This window comes from Acyrthosiphon pisum, chromosome A2 (genome assembly GCF_005508785.2).
Source record: "Acyrthosiphon pisum isolate AL4f chromosome A2, pea_aphid_22Mar2018_4r6ur, whole genome shotgun sequence".
Lineage (NCBI taxonomy): Eukaryota > Metazoa > Arthropoda > Insecta > Hemiptera > Aphididae > Acyrthosiphon > Acyrthosiphon pisum.
The window spans coordinates 49925132-49951494 of NC_042495.1; the positions used below are offsets into that span (position 1 = coordinate 49925132).

General features: G+C 34.7%; 2 protein-coding genes across 3 annotated transcripts in view; one reads left to right on the top strand and one right to left on the bottom strand.

Annotated features, from left to right (window-relative positions):
* Positions 1 to 1630: 1630 nt before the first annotated feature.
* Positions 1631 to 15485, top strand: LOC107884829. Of its 2 annotated transcripts, XM_029490282.1 has the most exons (4): positions 1631 to 2759; positions 12134 to 12295; positions 12387 to 12423; positions 13896 to 15485. In XM_029490282.1, exons 2-4 carry the CDS (start codon positions 12138 to 12140, stop codon positions 14112 to 14114), a joined length of 414 nt encoding a protein of 137 aa, XP_029346142.1. In that variant the 5' UTR covers positions 1631 to 2759; positions 12134 to 12137; the 3' UTR covers positions 14115 to 15485. The 2 variants fall into 2 exon arrangements, with proteins under 2 accessions (XP_029346142.1, XP_029346141.1); XM_029490281.1 differs by lacking the exon at positions 1631 to 2759 and having other exon boundaries at positions 10591 to 12423.
* The window catches only part of LOC100165234 (putative transcription factor SOX-15), an 88434-nt gene continuing 66285 nt past the window's right edge, over positions 4215 to 26363 (bottom strand). Inside the window, exons 3-4 of the mRNA XM_001952507.5 lie at positions 6234 to 7397; positions 4215 to 6084 (exon numbers count right to left, since the gene is read on the bottom strand). Of these exons, the coding sequence (XP_001952542.2) occupies positions 5279 to 6084; positions 6234 to 7397 (1970 nt within the window). The 3' untranslated portion in view covers positions 4215 to 5278. The remainder of the gene's footprint in view (positions 6085 to 6233; positions 7398 to 26363) is intronic.

Sequence of the window (26363 nt, forward strand, 5' to 3'; positions counted from 1 at the left end):
AAATAAAAATCGGAGTTTGATGCGGCCTGTAGGAAATCTTCTTCTGTCAGATAAAATAATAGTTATCAAAATAAGACAATTCTACAAGGCCTAATAATTATTACCGTGAAGTCATTTTTTTTCGATAAAATATACCTATAAAGGGGTCAAAACTCAAAATTCCCAATAATTTTCAAAAGCGCCGTGAAAAGAAAAATTAAGGAAAAACGGAAATTTTTACGCAAAATCTGTTTTCGAGAAAATCGATTTTGGTTTTTGGTGAAACTTTTAAACAAATTACCATGAAATGTTTACTGAATATACTCGTAAATATTACAATTTTCTATACACCATGCCTTTTTTAAAATATTTTGACTTATTTTGAGCTGTTCAGGGACATTTCCAGTTTCCAATTTTTTATTTTTTTATTCTATAAATATCAATAAAACTTCATTTGCTGGGTATAAAAGCTTGAAAATTTAATAGAAGGCTCCTAATATATGTTTTTAAAGACTGATGAAGATATTAAAAATCTATAGCCACAATTTTTTTTGTAAGTATTTAAAGTTCAAATATTGACAAAATACGTAAAAATCACGAAAATTTCAAAATCATTTTGAGTTAGAAATTCATAAAAAATGTTCTTTTTAAATCTAAGATTTGAAAATGTAATGCAAGATTCCTCATAAATTTGTCTACCTTTATCAAAATGAAAATTTCACTGAATGTTTATATTATTAGCATTTTCTATAAACCTTAACATTTTGAAAATATTTTGACACTTTTTAGGCTGTTAAGGGACATTGTCAGTTTTCAAATTTTTTAGTTTTTTTCTATAAATATCAATAAAATTTTATTTGTTGGGTAAAAAAGCGTTAAAATTTAGTACAAGGCTCCTGATTTATTGTTACAATAGCAGTTGAAAAATATTGAAAATACATAGCCACAATTTTTTTTTATAAGCATTTAAAGTTCGAATTTTAACAAAATATATCAAATTTAAAATTTAATTATTATTTTGTAATTGAAAATGTACAAAATGTTCAACTTTTGTAGCTAAGGATTGAAAATTTAAAACAAGGTTCCACGTAAATAGGTAAATATTATATATATTACTTTATTCATAATAATTTCACAAAAAATATACTTAGTAATATCATAGACTAACTGACCGTTTTCGCTCAGAATCGTTTGTCTTATTCAGTGATATTATATCATTGAATTCAAATTTAACACAATCCATTACAGTGACCCACTTGTAACCTACTGTACAGCAGAGCGACACCCACTTACCCACTTTTTTTTCCTTATTAATTTATTATTGTTGTTTTGACATTTTGTCTTTTTCTTTAAAAATGATTGCTTTAAACATTTGTAAATTTAACTATTCACACAGTTCAAAGTTTAAAATTCAAAATTTTATTCATTTATCTAAATTTTTCAATTTTTGATTGTTATAATCTTCTGGTATTATTTTTTTCGGCTTGTATTTTTCTTTGTTTTATTTATTCTATTGACTTTTGTCATTTTCAGTAAAAATTAAAATTAAAATATTTTTTTTTTTCATTTTTGGTTGTTTGCAACTTTGCACACCATATTTAAAAAAAAAACTGTTAAGGTCACTAAGGTCACTAATATAATAAAGTTACTTATTATGTTGATATTGTGTTTTTTTTCGTGTTAAGAAATATATTTCTATTTTTATATTTATTTCAACAGAATAATGTTCCTCGCTGAACATGCTCGTGTGGGTTAAGTGTCAACCAACAGTGTTTTTGTTAAATTACAAATCTTAATAAAATATATTGAGGTTTTGGTCACGTGAACGTATATAGTAGCTTACCGTTTTAGTAAACCTTATGAAAATAAATACCTATATACTATAATAATAATAATAATAATAATAATAAAAATAATTATATTTTTTTTGGCCAAGAAATTAAAATTTTCAGTAAGTAAATAATTATAGCATAGTTAAATGACCCATCTCACCTAACCCAAGTCCCATCTCTGTGCAAAGTCTGAACGCAGATAGTTATTTTTTTGTCTTTTCTATCGGCTCGTTCTCATTGTCGTTTCGACGACGATGGCTTATAACAACCAATAAGTATTATAATAATAATAATAACTAATAATGTTTTACGATTATCATCCGACACTCCGACACCGTATAATAATATTATTATAACAACGCACCAACGACAGCATACAACACGTCCTCTCGCGTCTTACTATAATAATAAAATTATTATTATTATTAGGTATGTGATTGGGGCAGAAATGTCTGGTCATAATGATCGTGTGTGGTATACACGATGGACTTCCAGATATCGAAAACGGATGTATGCGCGTATATATTATAATATTTAGTTTAATGTTTAAACGATCATTTATTATATTAATACGATCTTATCGCGTGTTGCGCGGGCCAAGATTATTAGAGCCGGTCCCGCCGAGGTGGATTGATCTCTCTCACTCGCTCTCCTCTCTCTCTCTCACCATCTATATAATATTATGTATATTTATCTGTCTCTCTCTCACCATCGATATAATATTATGCATATATTTGTCTGTCTGTCTCTCTCACTCACCATAATACATTATTACGACTATTGTAGGTCTGCTTTTCTCGGTTCACGATATCAGGTGTTGTGGGCGGCAACGATGTGGGGACGACGAGAATGGTGTTGGACGGAATACACGAGAAAAAAAAAATCATAACATTCAAGTCACCGGAAACGTATTTCGTCATAAATCAAAAACGGACTCGAAAGCGATAAGTAAGTGCTCGTAAAGGCTGACGTAGTAGTAAAATATATGTTGCTCTGAAGTTCCGTACGAAACTGTGCATTCGTATAATATACATAGGTAGGTATAATATGTTGGGTGACGTTCGAGTATTATATTTTTATAGAAAGGACTCAATATAATATCAAATTAAATACTTATATATCATCCATTTTTTTGTTGAATGTTTTATGATATTTTTAATCATTTACAGACGTTTCATTTTATATTAGTCACAAAATTACTATGATACTATACCCACAAATATTATTTTATACTATACATAAACTGACGGACGTTAGTTTTTAAAGATTTTTTAGAGAGTTACTTTTGAGCATTTTTTAATACCCAAACCAACATTTCCTAAAAAAACCAAGGTACAAACGCAGATAATACCTATGTTCTTGGGTAAGGTATCATTTGGTTGGATAATAGCCAATAGGTCAATACACTCGTATCAATTATTACACGAAATTGACAGCTGCAGAATTCAAATCTGTCGTGTTGTGTTATGCGGTGACAACATATATGCGGGTGTGACTGCGTCATTAAGTTGTTTTTTAACTTTAATGTACACGCGTATAATATTTTTTTTTCGCACAAGGTTTTTAATTTTAAACCCATTAATTTTACTCAAAGTCGACATTTAAACAATTAATGTATATTATGCTAGAGTTCGGTTTCGTCACGAGGCTCTGTGAGACTAACGGTGATTTTTCACCTAGTTATGAATGATAAAAACAAACAGAAAAAATGTATAAAACTGGCAGGCGTTGATGTATAGTGCATCTATAGGCGTCGCATGGGTGCAGCGGAACACATTGAGCATGTGCAACATTTTTTTGGACTGATCGATTGGCCCGTGGGCCGCTGCAGTGCAAGTTATAGCCGCTTGACCACAGTTGACGGCTGGTCGACTGGCCGGGAAAATGTTTTATTCAATATATTTAGTAGATATAAAACGTATTTTAGTCAATTTTTTAACGCCTTTTTCTTTTACTTTTTAGTTTTTACAAATTACACCTAGCTTAGAAGTCAGAACAAATAGGTAAAATAGGTACATATAGATATAGTTAAAATTACGAATTAAATTATTATAGCCACTGTAGTAATATACAGCCTACCTGCAATGTATAATACAATTAATAATTTTCATAATTAATTTGGCCGATGAATCTATGATTAAAGTCTGCGTCCTCTGCACGTGCACTTTGTATGGCAAACAACGAAACATTAATTGATTCAAATATATTATAATATATATCCTGATATCCAACACTGAACTGCACTTATACACGAATATATTATTGAATATGTAAAAATAAAATATTATATACACACTTTGTACAGTGTGCACATGACTCGCGTATTCAACAGGTATGAAGAAAGTGTATAAGACGACCCGACAATATTAGACAATTATGTAGGTAAAAATTAATAATAATATGTTTCTTCAATGTGCGATTTTAATATATAATTAATATTTAGGTACTACAAAATTCAATATAAAAAAAAATACACATATTATACATATTACACTGAATAACGGAATAAAGTATAATTACAACACATGCGCAACGTATAGGGTACACATACATTTAGTATATATTTAGCCAATAATACGAGCATGGTAAGAACGGTTTACAAAATAATATAACTGTATCAATACAACCGAAAATTGTTATTATAATATTGTATGTACAGAAATTAGTTATATAGAAAACTTAATACACATATCGATATACTTTAGGTATAGTGACACGACTCTTATAATTTATTATATACGACGTGTACTTAGATCGTAGGAAGACTGCGGTCGAAAAGCGGAATTTAAAATTAACCCTCTGTAAAATTTTACGTATGTACAATATCAGCTATATTATAATAATAGTCTATACAATAATTATATTTAATCACACAAAACGATATTGTATTTTATGCATATCATAACAAACCCTGTAATAATATAATACGTTAAAGCTATAAGTAATAATGATATAATAAAAATATAGTTTACGATAACACGTGTTTAGTTGCCTGTAGCATAACTTGTATACTTGGCTCTACTATATACCATACTCTTGGCTCTTACGTATAATGATAAAAATATATAATTATATAAACACAGATAAATATTAATAATAATAATAATAATAATAATAATAATAATAAAAATAAAAAAACATCGTCGCCCAAGATAAAGCGAATAATCACAGAGCCTATGTGGTTTTCGAATATTATACATGCACACGTACTAACATCGTTATAATATATTAGTAAACGGTATGGTTATTACACAATAATAATATGTTGTGTACGCTCTTTGACCGCGTTTGCAAAAATAAATAAAATAATAATAGTAATAATAGAAAATCATAATGAAAATCGCAACCAGAAGAACGCACACAACGTGTAGAGTTTGATTTCGAGTGCATTTTCGGAGAGCGGACCAAAACGAATCTGTTCGGCTTTCGTTTTCCGTAACGCCCGCCAACCAGATCATCAGATGACCTCAACTGCTGTAGCAAGTCTTTCGGACGTCCGCAAGTATGACGCTGAACTCCTCGTCCGGTTTTCCACCACCGCTAGCGGCCAACACCTGTCCCGCTGCAGCGGCTGCCGCGGCCGCGGCCACGCTCTGCATATTGGCCGTGGCCGGGACGTTCTGCACGTCGGGATAATGTTGGGGCGGTAGGCCGTCCAGGGTCGCGTAACCGCCAAATTCGCTTTTTATACCGCAGTTGTTGAGAAGATACGACGGACTGTGGTGCTGTTGGTGGTGATGGTGGACGTCCTGGTGCACGATGTGTTGCACCACTGCCGGCGCATAGTAAGAGCTGTACTGTTGCTGCTGTTGCTGTTGCTGATGCTGCTGGTGTTGTTGCTGCTGCTGTTGCTGTAGATGGTGGTGGTGGTGTTGTTGTTGTTGTTGTTGTTGTTGTTGTTGGTGGTGCGATTGTTGTATGCCGGCAAACATAACGTTGTGTTGCTGCTGTTGCTGATAGTTGTGATTGTTGTCCGGCTGTTGGGCCATGTACTTTAAGTACCGGTCAAGTTCGGAGCCACCTCCGGCAGATGACGACGCATCCACCGTGATGTCGGATTGCTGAGATCTGGGCCGCTGAAGGTTGGCCAATAGCATTTCTGACGGCGATTGGTGATGGTCGAAGCTCATCTCGATGATTTCACCCCCACCTCTGCCCGTTCCGCCACCACCTCCATGGTAGTCATTGCCCGTCGACTGTTGCCTGTGCTGTTGCAAGCCCTGTAAGTTGTGGTGGTGGTCTTCTTGCTGCTGTTGCAGTATACTTCCGGCAACTGTAAAACGAGACATGAGAAATATTAGAAATATTGATGAGTACAATCGGGGCTGAATCTCTGGAACAATAAATGCGTCCAGGCTCCGCAAGAATAATGAAATGGGGGGGAGTGATTTAACTGTCCACAAGCAGTCCGTGTACACTTACCGTGGTATCCATCGGATGGAGGTCTGCCGGCTGCGATGGTCGCTGCCGACGAGAGGCCGCTCGTATAAACGGCGGTGCCGGCGGCTTGAAGTCCGCTTGTCGAATAGAACGGCCTGTTGGCGTAATGCGGCTGCTGCTGCTGCTGCTGCTGTTGTTGCTGTTGTTGTTGTTGCTGTTGTTGGTGGTGTTGTGAATTGGGTCCCAGAACCTGTTGGTCTTGGGATGTGGCTATCGGAGGGTAAAACGTACCGGTTACGATGTTGTTGTGCTCGTACGCCAATCGCTGATTGGTGCACATCATCACCATGCCCTTGGCCACACCCATGGCCGCTATCGAACCGGGAGCCGGTTGATAAGACGACGTCTGAATATTATTGTTGTTGAATTGTCGGTGGTGGTTGTTATTATTGTTTAGCTGTTTCTGTCCACCACCGCCGCCGTAATAGCCGCCAAAGTCGTCGAGTTCGTACTTGACGACGTCGGTCCGATGATAGGGGTGGTGCAAGTGTTGGTGGCCGTGGTGTTGATGGTGGTGTGAGTGGTGGTGCGGGTCTTTGCCTGCGCCCGTGGCCGGTTCCATGGGCGACAGCTCGGGCGTGGGAAGCGTGGGCGTCTTGCTGGCCGACCGCTGCTGCAGCAGTCCACCGTCTGGGGCCTGTCCGCCACCGCCGCCAGTTTCGTCGGTGGCCGTGGCGGGACCGGTGGGTTTGTCCGGATCGGGGCTGCACGTGGGCGAAGACTCAGGAGTAATGACTTCGGATACGCGGACAGGCGAGTATGGGCTCTCGCTGTTCGGGTAGTACGGCGACGTCGTCTTGGACGGGCTGTACGGCTGGTACGCGTACGGCTGCTGCTGGTGGATAGCCGGTGACGAGTACGACGACGAGCTCTGGTACGGCGAGCTGGACGGGTACTGGACCAGCTTGATTTGGCCCGCCGAGTTTGGGCGCCGGGACGTGGGCGAGTGTGCGGAGCCACCCTGCGCCACGGCCGCCGACACGCCGACCACAGAAGTCGGCGAGCCCGCCCGCTGCTTGTTGTGCTTCCTGCGCCTGGGCCTATACTTGTAGTTGGGGTGTTCTTGCATGTGGATCACCCGCAGCCGTTCAGCTTCTTCCACGTACGGCCGACGGTCTTGTGGTGTCAGACTTCGCCATTTTTTTCCTGAAACATGCGACAAGTCACGTTATAGACATCGTTTGCTTTCAAACCTTGAAATATGACAATAATATAATGATTTTAAATTTGACTTTTCCAGAAGGGAGTCGGGAGTGACTACATTGGTCAAGGTTTCCAGTTATCTGGCCTATCACTTTTTTTTTTAACCGTCAACTGCATACAAATTTAATGTAACCTGACGCGGGAGTATAATACGATTGATACATATAATTAATAATATATAAATATACGATTGCGATCTAATTCTTGTATTTTATATTGTTTTGTATTATTGTATTTTCATAATATGTGTCTTTACGCCTGCAGACACCACTGCGTTGAATTTTCCTTCTTCATAACGCGGCTTTGCATTATTGTATCGAAGTATACAACGTCCAGTGTAATATTATCATTATATTGGTGCACAATATTAATTTATTTTATGTGGTCGGAATTTTGATTTTCATAAAGTTTGTGTATAATACACAACAATTGTTTATGGTGCGGGGGGGGGGGGGATTGTTCGAAAGTTTTTGTTTTAGGTATGTCGGGGGAAAATGACCGCGGATAACACCGTTGGTACAAGGCCGTATCCAGAAATTTTTTTTAGGGGGAGGGGTCCAAAACATGTATTGTAATTTTATTGAATTTAGGTTTGATATTTGTTTAAAAATAAGACATATTGAAGACGTTTCGAGGGGGGGGGGGTCAGACCTCCTGGACCCTCCTCATATAGGGCCTTGAGTAGGTATACATACGATAATAATGTTATAATGGAACGGCGGCGCATCTAACAATGCACAGCTCGTGGACATCTAGACCGATTAATGTATGCAGCTAACGTCAGCGTGGCACACGGGGCAAGACGCATACGAAATTCCTTGTCTACACGTGCGTTTAAAGGGAAATAATAATAACGAGTATCTCGGGTGTTCATCGTCCCATACACGACGAGAATATGAATATTTATAAAAATGTTTTACTATGAGTGGGTACAAAAACCGCGTAGGGAACGTGCATATTATTATATTGTTATATTTTAGTTATATCATTGCGTTTCCCGCCCGTCGGATACGACTTCGACAATTTGGCCGGTCGATCGTGAACGATATTATTTTTCTACTCCGAACGTATATTTTTTTCAAGTCATGTGCAGCAGACGGCAACTTGCAGCCCGCCGTAAGGCTTCACGAGTTCCGCATGTTATATTATATGCAAACGATCTATAAAACTATTGGGGACGTTATTTTCGACAAGTCAAGAAAGTGAGTGGAAAATATGAAGTCGGTATTATAAGGCTCGTTGATTTTTTTTAGGTGGGCGCTTAGCACCCTATAATACCACTCACCATCCCCTATTTCAGACACTGACCACGACTGCGCAGCTGTTATTAGAATACGGGTCGAAATGATGGAAAAAAAAAACTCCATCTTGAATAAATCTCAAAGGTCATTGTGATAATCGTCTTATCGGAGAAATCGGATCCGGAGCGGCGGTATTATAGACTGATGGATAGCTGCTGTATATTATAGTGTCGCTGCTGGGTTGCGACGCAGATGCGATATTATTATAATATTATTATATGTATATACGACCACGACGGTAGTCCGGCCTAGGCGCACCACTCGTTTATTTACATTGTGACCACCTCCAGTTTAATCGACTACCGATCGTAAAACTTAGAATCCAGAAGCACCGGACGGATTACCTATACGTATCATTATCGTCGGTGATATCTATCGTCATCTCGCCGCAGCTGGCCTGCAGTCTCCGCGTGCGTTTACCATAATAACAATAATACGATTAGGTATCGTACACGACCGCTGTCACGAGCGAGTGTGAAGAGCGACAAAAACAGAAACACTCGGTCGAGGGGATCGGTTTAAGCACGCATAGCATATTATGGGTATTAAATGTACATTGTATATTTGTATATCATATATATTACGTAAAAGGAGCGTATAATAATAATATATTCGTTCCACCGCAACAAAGTACACTGCATGTCTCCGGTGGCGTGTGGGACTCGGAGGGGCTATGATAGATTGCACTGTCTAATGTCTATATAGTGTCTCCCGCGATGTCGTCTCGCACTCTCATAATAAGATGATTTCGTGGACGTCCCGATTGAAAGGCACTTGCGGTGACATATATTTTTCAAAATTAAATTTTATTTCTTTCAATTGAAACGCATTCTTCAAAAATAATAATTTAAGCACAAACAAGTGCAATTTTGTATAAAATGTGTCATGCAATACAATAAACCTTTTATAATAGGTACTGTATTCTCTTGTGCGCAAATTAGGTGTAATATGAATATTACTGTCACGACTGTTGTTATGAATTATGAAAATATTACCTATATTTAATTAATGTATTTTTGTTTGTAGGAAGTTATATAATAGTATATTTTACAAGAAATTGTTTTAATTATTTCTTAATACATTACCCATACATCTTTAAATATGCATACATGAATACTTAACACTTGTGTGCGCTTAACCATCTATATTATTATGATTTATGAGACGGAAAGATCTATGTAATATAATAAGTTACTTAGGTTTAACGCTAATTAAACTGAGATACAAGTAAAATAAAACGGTGATTTAAATAGTGCCATTAGAATAACAAACAATAAGATAAAATGTGTACAACAATTAATTAAAGTGTATCCTGACCTACCGATTTGTATATCATATTGTAATAATATATAAGAGCTATGAGGTACCTAGGTATCTATACCGTAAAACACCTTGTGAAAAATAATTCACCTAGAAACGATAATCGATATTTCAATAAATAATCCAATCGACGTTTAATTGCTTTTCGTTTTTAATGCCGCAAAGAGATTATAAAATAAAAAACCTTAATAAAAAAAAGACCACGGGGGATCGATCCCTTATGGACTCGCGCCGCTTTCATCGCCGCGCGCATGACGCGTGTTAAACCGCCGTATGAGCCTGCCGATAATTATCACAAACTGTAACTGACAAAGATTCCAAAATGAGTTTTCATTTTTTCTCTCTATAGATTGATCATAATAATTATCGACTATCTGCACAACTTAATCAAAATCCTATGCTGCAGTGTGCATTAAGTTTTCAGATTCATCGAATAATTATATATAACGCACGTAGAGTTCATCGAAATAGTTGTCCCCGGGACACGCGGGAATTAAAATTAAAAGAAAGAGTGTGTTGACGTGTTGTGAGTATAATAATGCATGTAATATGAATTGCCTGTTTTAGAAAACTTAAATGTAAATCCGATGACACAAATATTCGTATAAATATATATATAATATGATATATTATTATGTATATTGTATAATATATACATATATAAAAAACAAGTACTTCCTACGTATTTATCATTCACGTAACGCGCGCGTATACATTATTATAACACGCATGATATTATGAGTAAAAGGGAGGGGGGGACCGAGAAGAAAAAGAACGCGATGTAGAGCACACGGTCGACAAACGCATATGATATGACATATATTGTAATAAATATACATACCTAGGTAGTTTGTTTAGCCAAAATAATCTAGAATTTTACATAATAATAATATAATATAGACTTATTTCAAACTTGTTTTATTCTAAACAGAAGTTATATAATATTCTACGTCACGTTATTATTATTATTATTATTTAGGTGCAGCCGCCAAAAGTGTTACCCATGCGCCCGGGCACACACTATTTGGACCGTTTGCCCGACAACAGATAACCATAATAATAATATAATAATATCATAATATGATTTTACCAAATCGTGTCTGTAAACAATTTATAAAAACAGAATATATCATAAAAATACGGACGCCAAATCTGCAGCTATATTATTATGATCGAGCCAGAAGACAAAAACGATAGCGAAGAAAATAGTATGGTCGCCGTCCGACTAAGGGACACCAATCTGGTGCCCATCGTGTGGCAAGCGAGTCACATGGTCGGGTACGCGCTGACGGCCGTGTTGGGCTTGGCCAGTGGCGTCATGTTCTACCTGGCCGTGGAACTGTCGAGTCACCGCTGTTACCTGTACAACGCTGCTCTCATCGTGCAGGAAGTGTCCAGGGAACAGAACCAGACGCTCCTGTCCGACGACCGGGTCTGGTACATGAGCAGCAACTGTTACGACACGTTTTCGTTCTCGTTACAAGTGTGCATCAGCTCGGTCGTGTGGATGAGCATGTTCCTGGTATTTGGCCGCGGCGGATCTTCAGTCACCGAGTTTGATCACAGCAAATACTTCAGGTCCGTTGTCTTATACTCATTTGCAAACTCTGAGCGGGCTACTATATTATAACACCGATCTATCCCGATCTGACCTCATTTTTTGGTACCTATATACAAGGATTCGATATGCCAAAGTGTGTTTTCAGAGTCGTCGTGGAGTTGGTTTGGAATGCATCAGCTGGAATTGAATGTCAGATCCTTGCGCGACAGACGTATTTAAAGTGATTGTTTCAGGGTTTGTTAGTTTATCTGTAACGGCGATGTTAATGCATACTTTGGGGTTTATTCCCAGTTTTACATGCAGCAATTGCATGTGAATATTTTTCCTTTCAGAGTTATTAGGAAAATTAAATTTAAGTATTATATTATTATGTATATTATCGTATACTGTTATCGCTAGTACCCACGGTCTCTTCCCGAGAATGTCCCTGCACGAAACAATTTCTGTACTAGTCCGTAGTTGTATTTATTTGTATTATTTTTTTTCCTATTGAACAGTGACATGGTTGGGCAGTGGCAAGTGGTCTTCTTCGCCAGTTGTTTCAATTTTTGGTATTTTATATATTCGATCGTAATCTCTTTACAGTTTACCAACGGCTATCTATTATTTGTTTCAACCCTATTATACCTACCGGTGGACAACTACTTTCGCAATCGATTGTAAGTATAGGATCAAAATTAACCTCCACCCCTGCTGTGTCGACGACTGCACTATCGATTTGAATATTTTATGTTAAGTATTTTGTTTCAGTGAAAAAATTGAGAAGCCATACTACATCAGAACTATAGTAAGTATTGAAGGTCCATATTATACGAACTGACAGTTTATAACAGAGCTGTAATTTAGCTGGATATTTTTTGTCTGTATTTACTATCTATACAAAAAAAGTCTGGCTCACCCTGGTACCGATTTAAAAGATTCGGGTCGGTATCAATATATTTTTCAAGAATCAGGTTTTTCGTCTACATAAAAAGATCAATTTTACATTTTATATTCTTCAAAATTAAAAATTGTTATCCAGTTATAAATATTAAGAAACCAAAATATTTTAAGTAATTATAATTTGTATATTGTTTTTATTACAAAACGCAGAAAAATGTACTACAATTTATGGAAGGTCAGAACAATTCAATTATGGCTATTTTGAATAAAAAATAGTAATAACTTAACAATAATAAACTTAACGAAAAATAATACAAAATTAAATGATAATATTAAGATATTTGTCAACGTATTATTTGTTTCATTATTTGACCCACGCGCAACATAGCAAGACCATGATAAGGACAACACGCGCATTCATGCAAAATCAATTTTTTATGTTTTAATTAATTTTCGAGTAAAATCATAAATCTAAAAAAAATAGAAAGAGTTTTAAGGGTTGACATATTATTAACTTGTATAATTATTGTTTCAAAAACATTTACCTAATAGGTTAGATACCCATAGGTACATTTATATTTACAATTTTTTTTTATAGAATAAAATATAAAGCCAAATAATTATAAAATACAAAATATAGATGTGTTCAAACCTAAAAAAGGTGGACAAGTGGGCACTGCTCTGCTGTACAGTAGTTGTAATGGATGTGTTATATTTGAATACAATGATAATAAACCATTGTACACGAAAAACGATTCTGAGCGGTTAGCGTCCTATTATAATATTATTATTTTTTATTCATTGCTATGGTGATAAACATATCGTTGGAAATTAAAATCCCATTTTTAGCGGTTTCACGTAATTTTTCTCGACGCTTTCTAAAATTGCTTGGAATTTTCAATTTCACCCTCCCAAAAGTACCAAATAGGTTCACTTTTCTATCAGAAAAATTGCTGATCTCAAAAATCGAAGCATGCTTACTATCCGAAATGTTGCTGACAGACAGAAAAAAACACATCATTGTAAAACCAACACATTCTTTCGCTTCGCTCAGAATCTAAAAGTATATTCTTTATAACTTTTATAATATTGGTAATTTTACTCTAAGATTACTCAAAATCTACCAAAAATTTTTTTGCGTGAGTGTGTTTTGTCTATGTTGAAAGTTGGCCAGAGAGAGAAAATAAATAGTGCACGTGATATTAAATGACATCAATAGTAAAATTAGTATATAATTTGATAGAACTTGATTAAAATTCGATATTTTTAGGTACTAGCTGTGATACAGATTCTAAAAATCCCTGCCAGCACGTGGTCGTTTACAAAAGTCCAGCCCAACCGATTATATGAATTAAAAACTAAAAATGTTCGTTACAGGTGTTATTATGGTGTCAAAGTTGTTTGTGTACGTTCAACTTTCTATTGATTTTTTTCCGATGTGCTATGGGTGTAGACTTCGACGTAGATTTCGACTATGACGATGGCGACAACAACGAGCCGGTCGCCGGTCCTTCAAATCAAACGAAAATAAAAAGTATGCAGCCTATGATCTTGTACGATGATATCAAGCTAGATTATGTCGCGGTCGGCGTGTAGGCATCGTGAAAAGTCTGAAGACAAATTAATGCTCTCAGAATTTATAAAAATAATAATTTAGTATTTTATCAGCGTTGAAACGATGCTTTACGACGTATTTTCAAATATATTATTGTATTATTATAATATTATAATAAAATATATATATTTATTATTTATTCGTCATTAACCTCGTTAGAGTTTTAACATAATAATTTATTGTGATGACTAATGGCTAATGTTATTCGTCTAAAATCATTCCCCAAAACTACCGTAAAAAAAATCACTCCAGCATTTTCCTTTATTTAAATTGTATATACAGTTTAGTAGAAACATGGTCTGATGGTTATATTACACACTTGTCCAAAACATTTTTAAGACTTATTTTTCAATAAAAAAAAAATATATATATACCAATAACCTCGATAATGCTATCAAGACATGGATTTTATCAGACAAGCAACGTGACAATTGTATAGGTTCATTAGATTAGAAAAAGGACAAATAAAATAAAATTTGTACGATTTGTACGTACCTATCCAACACATACCACAATCAAAAAAATAAGATAACCTGCAGGGACCAGAAAATAGCTACAAAATAAATAATTATAATGATAACTAGTAACTGTTATTACGTACGTACAACCAAAGTGCAGCCCTATAGGTACAATTGTAAAAATAAATAAACGTAATGCAATAATATTTACATAATTTATTAATGTGTTAGTGTGTAAAATGTAATTTGTTAAAATATAACAATTTTAAATTAATGAAAATATAAACAGCGGGAAGGTTCTTTTTTCGGCGTTTGGGGATGGATTTTTTTATTTTATTACATATAGACATATATCACATATAGACCATTTTGTATCCTTTACATATTTTTATATATATTAATAAATCGTTACATAAATTGTGATGTTAAACATCATAATATTATAGTGACATAGTATAGCATGGACTTTAGTGCGGTTATTCGTTACATCGATATAGCGACGGTGAAAAATAGACAGAAATAACAGACGAAATGGGCAGAACGAAACGCGAAAACGAATATAATGAAATATACCGTTTGCACGTTACGAATTTTTGTAGGTCGTCGAATGTGGGTAAATTTTTTTTCGGTTACACGAAAAATAAAACTATTCCGGCGGTTTCGGTCGTCGCTGTAAATTAGTAGTAAAAGAAGACGAGATGAAAAAAAATCATATAAAAGGAACGAGCCGGTCACAGGTCACTAACGGGGTTAGATGAGCGTAGTGGGTGTCGGTCGGGTGGCGGCGGCGTTATAATATTAAACTAGTGATGATCGATACGAATTCCTCGATAATTATTATTGAACAAATTGATTTGGGAAAACGAAACGGGTGAAGGAAAAAAAAATTCTACTTTATTGGTATAATAGTATATATATATATATATATATATATATATAATATATAGGATTAATATTTCGTATAACATTTAGGTATAACGATATGTAATACAAAGTCTATAATAATATAATATATCGTATTATGTACACCGGGCTGCTCGGAAGATGGGTTTAATGACTGGCGTATATTATATGCTTTAGACGTCGATGATGGCGGATAGGTGTGAAGTGTATGTTCGTGTATGATATGTGACGGACACCCGGCGGATCATTAATAATGGACACCGTGGGATGCCTATATATATAATATAACCGACTAAACAAGGCGTTTATAGTCTTCGTCGTCGCGGTGTATTTGGATTCTCCTCTCGAGTTACGATATAGGTAATAATATTATTGTACCTACATTATACGACCGAAGTTTAATATTATTACAAGACGATGACTAGGCGGCGCCCGCGAGTAAAGCCCGACGGTCGTGTCCTCTGCCGGGTGTGTATGTTGGGTTGAAGGGAGTGAAATTTTCCTCCCCGACGTTCTCTTATCCTTATTAATTAATTCAAAAAATATTATTTAGTTCCGCGAAGAAAACAACAACGATAAATTCGCAGAGCGTACTTAAATTATATACCGTGAGTTCACGTTATGCAGAAGTCATTTTAGGGACGTCGCCGTCGCCCAGGGTTTGGGAAAAAAAAAATAAAAAATAAAACGTGTTTTGCGTTTAAAACAAAATTATTGTTTTTTTCTTTTTTTTTTTTATGTTTTAAACATAACAACCCGTCAACGCTGTTGCAGCAGATTTGGCGGTCGGCTATTAGAACGACCAAGACCATAATATCGCCAACGCGATAAGAAAAGGCGGTGATTGGTGAAAAGTCCTTCTCGTTTCACGTGGTGCAGGTTTCGGGAAACATATAATATACATATATTATGTGTAATATGTATATATAGTCGTACCAGTAAGTCTATATAGGTACTATTGCACGCCAGCTCGCCGCGAGCACACTGTGTGGCCCCGTAACGCCGGTCGTTTGTTTCTGAAATTATTGCTCGACCGGCCAAGGACGACGTTGCGTGCGTAAATATATATATATATTTGCAAACGATATTTCGCCGACGGACAACAACAATAATATAATAATATCGAATAATTGGACGTCGTCGCGCAGTCGTTTAACCTACGTGACGTGCTCGTTTAATTGGCCTCCGTTGAGCGTTTGATTGGCCGCTGCTACGTCGTCGGGGCAAATAAAATCGATGCGTGTGCGGTACGCGTAAATCGCGAAAAATCGGAACAGACGACGCGCCGGAACAGATGGTTTTAATGAGCCGAGAAGAGCGTCGCTCGTCAAATCTGCGTCCCTGTCGGTCTCGTAAATCGTAAGATCTTAATATTATATAATATTGTTCGTGTATAGCTAGAACGTAATACATAATATTACCGGATCTAACAACATCAATAATAAATTTTAATTTTAATGTCATTATATACATTTTTTTTTCTTGAGTCGCTTCTCGTTATACACGAGTTTGACGACAAATAATATATGACACAATTTTAAACTATGATTTTGTAGTTTGGCTTACCAATGAAATCATCGAGGTGCTTATCGACCTCTAACCGCGTTTATCGCAAGCCCGATATCTCATATTATATACGATTTATCACAATAGTTCGATATCTCACATATATCACGAACATACGTCAATCTACACGTCGACGTGGTGAGAAACTATAAAATAACACGTTTAGCGTAGTATAGGTACCTCTATATAGTATTTCTACAAGACTCGTACGTTTATATTATTATTATTGTTGTTATTATTGTATAGTTGTTGTACGGCGTTTGGCAAACAACATAACGATTTACGATAATAATATTATGTAATACCAATTAGAACCTTATAATTATTATTACTGTTATTATTGTACGCGTCTTCGGTGAGAACAAAAAAAAATTTGTTAAAACACAATGCGGCGGCGGCGTTTAATGGTGTAAAAGAAAAAACAAGCCCATCATCGACGGAATGGTTTTCGGGCGTCAGGCTATAGCCGCGTCCCGATACCTATTACCCACACACACACACACACATACACACGCGCGCATTATATACATATATTAATATATTATTATATTGTGTACCTATGTGTGTGATGTAGGGACCGACCACCCGGCGCGGAGGACGCACGCTGAGCGCCACGTTGTCGTCGAGTCCGTCCGACAGCGTCGTACACCGTTTGAGCGCGTATCACATCGCAGGAGGACCGATTGTCCGACGGAAAGAAATCGCCGTAGGTGATGTTTTCGTACAGACGAATATTGTAAACGATACGTATCGAGTTATGATTGAGCAAAGTTGTAGCACTCTGCAGGTTCGCGGGGTTGGAACAGAATCGACATTTCCCCGCAGCCACCGGAACCGAAACGAATTTCAACCGCACATCATCGTAATAATATTCGGAATTGCATGACTAAAATCAGAATTTTGGTCGAACCTATTTCCTAGGATGTTTTAATTTTCTGTTGGTTGGTGGGACTTTGTTAGATAGTTGTGTTATTATTATATTTTAGAGTGTTGTAACGTTTTAACAGCAGCGGTTTTGATACTTTAAAGTAAAATATAAATTACAATACACAGCAGAAAGTTTAACTATATTATTAGAATTTAAAAACCCCGCTTTGAAAACGTACGGACGCTTCATAGTAGCTAGAGCAGTAGAGACATAGTAGGTGTATAATAATAACGTGCATTTCAATGATAATATAATATAAAAATCCTCGTTCAAGGATCGATGGAATCTCTCAAACGCGCGCAAGTGTAAAAATATTAGTGATAATGAGTTGTTTAAAAAAAAAAACGCATCACAACACGTCAACTCTCGCGTTTTTATCATTGACGTATGAGTCAACGTATATAAGTATACGCGATCTACTTCTCCGGAATTATATTATGTTATAACAATCGAGACTGCGCGTGTCTACAACTATTGCCTTAGGATTGTTAATCATTTCGAAGAACAAACAAATCGCGACGAATGCATATAAACCGCTGCCGTTGATAATGTGACGACGCATTAATATTATTTATTATTATTGTTATTACATGCGGACACCTCGCCATATCCACCATGATAACCTACATGCGGTGTCTGTGTGACAAAAAGTAATTATAGGCCTGTTTTTTGAAAATGTCATGAGTATATTAAGTATATATAGGTGGATCAGATGATTAGATTCTATATAAGACAAAAAAATGTGTCTGATCTTTCATAAGTCGATTGATGACATTGTAAGTTGTAACGCCAATAACACTATATACTTGATATAGCAACCTTAAAAAAAAACCTTAACCACATCAATAACATTTGATTTATCAGTCTCAATATGTCTGCGATTAAGGTGGAATGTGAATTTATTTGTAAAATAATTTACGTATCAAATATAATATTGTTGTAACTGGTATAAAAACTTACATGTCTTTACATACATTTTTAATTCCGCGAAGGGACTCATATTTTAAGACTGTTTACATAATACGTCTTGTGTACTCGTGTAGTAACGTACATAATATTCGCTTATTTATAGGTCTATATCACTCGAAAATACACCGTGGGTGACGTCGTCGACGAGAATTATTTTTAAATTATTATTATTTTGTATGGTGAATCATGATATTATTTTCTTAGTTTTCATTATATTTTTTTATTTTGCCATTGATTAAACATATAGGTACCTTTATTACATTTTGATGGTATTAGACAAAGTTGGGCAAGTTAATGAAAATAATTAACTCTAGTTAAGTTAAGTTAAGAGAACACAAGATCGATAAGTTAAAAGTTAAAAGTTAACAGTTAACAAATTATAAATTTAACTCGATAAGTTAAAAGTTAATTTTTTTTTTTAATTAGTATGTAAAAATCACATAAAGAGTGAATGTGTCTTTTTAGTTTATAAATTATAAAAAACAATTTTATTGAACTTTTATCATAATGTACACTGTATACCATTTTTTTTTACTTTACTATTATTTACTAATTTAAACTATACTCATCTCAAATAATTAATTTAACAAAAATATTTTTTTTTTTTTCGTATATATTGGTATAGCAATTGAATGTCATAATACGTGAGGATGAGTTCATAACCTTCATATATATTATGAGTTATATAGCATTAAAACATAACAATTGTCAATTTGTAATTTAAAATAATTAATTTTTTTTCAAACATTTATAATTGCAACTTGCATAAAAAATAATTTACAACTTAAGGGGATTCGATACCGTGATTTTCTGTTTTCGTCTAACACACGCATAACATAGTATTTTATACGTGTTTTTTGCCAAAGATACCAATTGATCTAATGAAGCGATAAGAATTCTGAAAACAGATTTGAATTCGTCACCAAGACTAATTGAAATCGACTTTCCCACATTTTTGATTTTTTGATTTTAGCTCTTCCGAAAATTAAAATACAAAAATGTAAAATACTCTTTTTTTATATGACTTTTTCTGGAATTTGGGAGATAATATCAAAAATGTGAGAAAGTCGATTTCAAGTAGTCTTGATGACGAATTCAAATCTGTTTTCATAATTCTTATCGCTTTATTAGATCAATTGGTATGTTTGGCAAAAAACACGTCTAAATTTACTATGTCAAGCGTGTATTAGACGAAAACAGAAAATCATGGTATCGAATCCCCTTAATAAAATTTATTAATATATACAAAATTATGTTATCAAGAAAAGGGACAGAAATGTTTGTGTTTTTGTATTGGATTATTTTTATTTTATACTGATATAGTAATATTTATGTATAAACGAAAAATTACAAAATGTTTTTAACTTGATAGATTTTTTTAAAATCAACTGAGAAAAGCTAAGTCATTTCAACCGTAAATTAAACTAGTTAAGTTCATAAGTTGATTAGAAAATAAACTAACTAGTTAAGTTAAAAAGTTAAAAAAAATTAACTTTTTAACTTAACTTTAACTTTTTAACTAGTTAATGCCCACCTTTGGTATTAGAAAACTTCCTGAACTCTTAAAGTGGCCTTCCAAAAATATTAATTGGTGACCCCAACGATAGTGAAAAGTACAATACGACGGACTAAAAAGTATATTATTATTATATACTTATTACTCTGGTCGAATCTCCCAGAGACTATATTAAACGTTATAGAGACGGCCAGGACGGGCAATATATTGTACGGCGTACCATATGATGGTTCTGTGTTAACTGCAGTCTACAGTAATATAATATGAGTAATATAATTATATTGTACAATACCATCCCTTTCGGAACAAACAAATACGGTTTATACACTTTCGAGTCATTTCAATATGTAAATCATAATAATAATATTATAATATTATTTTCTATTCTATAAACATAATGCAATCCTACGCGTCGATTTTATCTGTACGATCGAGTAAAAGAAGAAAAAATATTAAATAAATAACCCAATTAAATTTAAATAAAATATGCCTCTTTATAAAGTTATATAAAAGTTATACTTTCTATAGTAGTAATAATAATAGTATATCGTTTTTGTACTTGCCGTTTTTTAGGCGATATAAATATGTATATAGAACAAAGCAAAAAACATTTTGACATATTCATGTCACAAATTAACATAAAGTGAATTTAAAAGACTAAAAACACTTCGTACACTATAACTGTCACTAAGTATACATTCAAATAATTTATTAATTATAACTAGTAAGCTAAGTAATAGGTTTACATAGGCCAATTATTGGAGATTGACAGATGTCGAAACGGTTTAAGCTTTTTTATGAGTATTTTTATTGCACTTCAATAATTATACTTTTACTTTGATCATAAGTTATTTTTTAATTGTTGTTGTTTTCAATCCATTTGTATGCGATACTATAGTGATTTGTTTTATTTCAATAAAGAACAAAATATAGTTACTTTAAATTATATACTATTTGTGTTTGATTAAAATGTTAATGTTATTGTTATTATTATTTAAAACATTTCATAATCTGTTAAAAAAATTATTAATTGCGTTTTCACATTTTTAGAATTTTTAAGAGTTGCACGTATTATATGGATAATAATATAGGTAAATAAAAAATGCACGACTTTGTATTGACATAATATTGCACGCATCATATATGCAATATATAATATTTAACTGTAGTATTGTTTATTTCATTAAATACACATTCTTAGCTTATCATAGAAACACTTTTTGCAGTAAAACTTAGAATATAAAATATACCACTTAAGTAGATGGTCGTTCACATTTCACGTTACCAGTACTGGCGGAGATTGAATTATTGAAATCGCAACATGATATCCCCACAAAAATGCATATATACGCAGCGCGCGTAAAATATTATAATATTTAATGAGAGCTATGATAATACCTATATCACATGCAAAAATACCCATTAGGGGGTGCAAGGAGATGACATGTCACTCCCTAAAGAAATGTGAAATTATTGTAATTTTTATGTAAATGTAAATAATAAACTATTTTTACTGATGATAATGTATATTATATTATACATGACATATTACATAGGTACATCGTTTATCTATGTTGTGTATTTATTTTCTGTTATTTAATAAAATCAATTTGGTTGGTTTTAGTTTTTTTTTTTAATGATATCGTCACCCCATTATAGGTTCTGATTGATCATTGATGGGCGCCCTTGCGGCTATTCCTAGATTTATTCTATATAGGGTAACACATTAACACAGAACGGCGTTATAAATGTCAACAAACGCCGCTGCTGTCACCGATTCTCGCGTACCTATAATATATTATAATACGACGTCTCACTATAATAGCTAAATATGTGCAGTGTACCTGTAATACCCGGGGCTCGCGGTATAATAGCGGGTGTGTGTGATCTCGAGAGAAAATCGCACAGTACGCGTCGGCCAATAAATAGGACTAAATATTTTACGACCTCGAGCCATACGATGCATATGATATGCGTACATGTTTATAATATACTGTTAAAGTGATGTACACAGCTCTGTCCGGCGATAATAACATATAGGTAGTATATTATACGCACACGCCACTCGGACACAATGCGACCGCGGGATTTGCATACACACATTAAGGTATACGCTGCGCAGACTGCAGCATATATAATGTATATTTTTTTTAGATTCGTTCGCCTCGACCGCGCTAGTCCGAACACTCCGAACGCGATGTGTAGGTATATATTTTTTTCAAACTTTTCCTTCCTCCCGCCGCCGCTGGATAATAATAATTGTCGGCTGAATCATTATAATAATCATTTCATCCCGACGCAAGAGTCGGCGGCGAGCCTTGTGCAGTGCCGCAGCGCACGGTCAGATATATAATAATATTATTATTACACACTCTCTCTCTCTCCCGCATTTTTCGCCGATCACACGATCGTGGTCACCACTCACCTCCCGTTTTATAAATAAAAAATAGAAAAAAAATCCCATTTTAATTGACAACCCCGTCGTCGTCGTCCGGCAGCGGCGTCTGCGCAGCATTACATTACTATCGTGTGCGCGCCTATTTCACACACACACACACACCCACACTGACACAGGTGTAGATATATAAGTACCGATACACAATGATAATATATATAGCGTGGTGGCGGCGTTGTGCGTAACACGGCCCCGCGCAGATCTGTATCTCCGACGGCGCGGCCAAACGTCGGTAATTACGTGCCGTTGGCGGCGGCGGCGTTGGTATACTCGAACTTTAGTAGGTACACTTTCAGTGCCGCAGACCGTAATAATAATAATAATGATAATGTATATTATCGTAAAATTCTCGCGGAGATGTAGAACTATCGCGCCCTCAGAGTCACCGTACGGCTGAGTATACGACGATAATAATATATACGGAGAGTCGTGCGAGGACGAGCAAGGAAAAATATTTATTTGCGGTTTTTTTTTTTAATGGTTTTAATACACGACGTGCGTAGAGGACCAAAGACGCAATTACCGAGTCCGCCTCCGATTTGCGTTCGGAGTTATTTTTATTATTATTATTGCTTTTATATATTATTATTATATCTCGCGACGATCGTCGTTTAAAACGGCTTTTAGTTTTCATCCAGACGAGCGGTTAAACCGTAGTTTCTTAACTCAGCGCAAACGCTGCTCCCGCACGCCAACGAGAATCATTATTTCGATTACGCTCAGGGCCGTATTTAAGGGGTGGTTCGGAGGGGCAATAGCCCCCCTGGAATATGTCAAGGGGGCGCCAAAATTTTTACGGAGACTATAAAAAAGTTTTCGGAAAAATTATAGGTACATTACATTAATAATTAAAATATAATATGATACAAAATACTAAATATTAGGTAATCCACAATAATTGTAGAATATTGTTATTTGTTTCCCAATCTACAACAAGTACAACCGCGGAATATTACAACGGCCTCCGACTTCCGAGCGGCGAACACGGTCACGGCGGGTATTATTTATTTTTAGCCGTATCGGTATCGCCCGTATTTCCCATATCACTGGTAAAACCATAGACATTAGACACAGTATTTTCGGTTTGCTAAGAACAACAATTTAAACATTTTAAAGTATTATACCCATATCCATCGGCCATCATACGATAAGAATAATATTGTTTTATTGTTTTGCGTTCATTCGTTGATCGTTCCTATACTTGTCTATGATCATATATTCATATCGACTATCGTCAAAATTGTACTGTGTTTTGTCCGTCTTCTGATAGTGCTGTTTTGTGAAGTCCGCTATAAAACTGATTTACTATGTTTAAGTTTCATTAATAAGATTCATATTAAAATATATTATACTTATATAGTTATACTTAATATATTTATTATTGATATAATGAATAAAAAAAAAAAAAACTTAGCGGAGCTGCAAACCAAAAAAGAAAATTGCAAATTGAAAATAATATTTCAAAACTTCCAAAAATATTTGATTTTTTTTCAAAAAAAGAAATAAAAGGTAAGTGTTTTTAGCAACTGTCGGTTAGGTATTAATTTTATGTTTTATAATCTAGCTCTCGTAGTTACATTTAATACATTTTTAAAATAATTAATATTAATTTAGTTAAAATTACATTAATACAATAACTTCATTTCATTATACACTTTGTTGGTTTAAAAAAAATTAAGAAAATGAAGGGTCACCAAATGAAATTGAGTCTGTTGTATTGTCTAAGAAAACAAGTAGTCAAGTATCACTCAATAACACTGGAAATATTAATTACAATTTTTCCTTATGTTGATGTAGCTTTAAGAATATTCCTTTGTAATTTGGCTTCCAACTGGGGTGCCAAAATCTTAAATACGGCCCTGTATGCGCTTATACAGCAATTATTATTATATCGCGGTATAATATATTATACGAATGTCTTACCAAATTATGGTATAAATGATATCGCGCCTCGTACGAGTTTTTGTTTTTAGTAACGACTATCGGTTGAAACGAGTAAAAAAATATCTTTGTAGTAAGAGCAATGTGTCACGACGACAACAATAAATTAACAAATAATATTATTGCAACAGTTACAGTGTAACCGTACTATATATAATAATATTATCCTATAAACAGTCGACTTTATCGTCGTCAGCCGTTTTCTTTGTCGAAGTTTATTGCCATAATAATATAATATGGTAATTAAAACGAATGCAATAATAATATAATATATAATATATTCGTTCCATCGTCTATAATAATACACGACGTACAACATATGCAATTGCAATTATTGCACTTAAAGCAAACACAATCAACAAATTACCTATCGTACACATATTTCCTGATCATACACATTTGTAATTTTTTTTCATGTATAATATGTATACAGTTTCCCAATTTTCTAAACAGTATAATAATATCTGGTAACGAATTTACGATATACATGCACGATGCACGTCATAATAGTAGGTACAATATATTTGTAGGAAAGTCAGCATAGGAAGGTAAAGATTTAATTCCGTCGCGAATTATGCAGTTCACGTATGGATTTAAATTTGCAGCTATGAATTTTACTCGACAGTATAGTAGGTATGAGACTGGACGAAAAATAAAACGTGCACAATACGAGGTACATTCATAAAAAACAATATACATATAAACGTTCACAAACGTCTCCTATTCGAATAACTGCTGCAATCAGATTATACAAATTATTATACTATTATATATTTATGTATATGTAATATTATTATTATGTATACACGTACACCACAATCAGATTAGGTGTCTGCAAACAACACGAAATAATTCATCTATTGTCTAACAATAATGAATTCAGTCGATTATTACACCGATCGTGTTCATTGAGTTTTACGACGATGATATTTTATAATAATAATAATATGTATTTTAAACCGTTCAGACCGTTTAGAAGATCACCGTGACATCTCGTGGCGGCGTAGCACCAAAAAAAAGAACGAAATACAATTATAATTACTGTAGTTATCAAGACGACATATTTTATAAGCGTACTTTATCGCATTGTGTGACAGTATATGGCACGCGCTGAGAGTTAAAATATCATTACAATGATACAAATTTAGAACTTTTCTAGTACATTGTTTCGTACTTGCTGGATGGCGTTTAACGGGCGGCTCTCTTCTTCCTTCCTGTTTCGCCGTTTCGGGCGCGTAACTACCGTAAATCGACCGGATGTTTTACGTATATATACTGCACGACAAGTCGGATAATCCGCAGCTGTTATTTTAATAGCGATGATAGGTGTTTCATGTTTTTTTTTATTATTATTATTTTTTTTTTTATAAGTACGTCTTCGTATAAAACATTCGGCCGCGAATCCGTTTTGGAAAAATCATGCGCGCCACTGCTCCTGCACGTTTTATATGTAATTATGTTTAATGACAGATGAACCGTGAAATAGAGCTGATC

Excerpts from the sequence above, each read along its gene's own strand:
- LOC107884829 (XM_029490281.1), top strand. The coding sequence starts at position 11,244 with ATGATCGAGCCAGAAGACAAAAACGATAGCGAAGAAAATAGTATGGTC.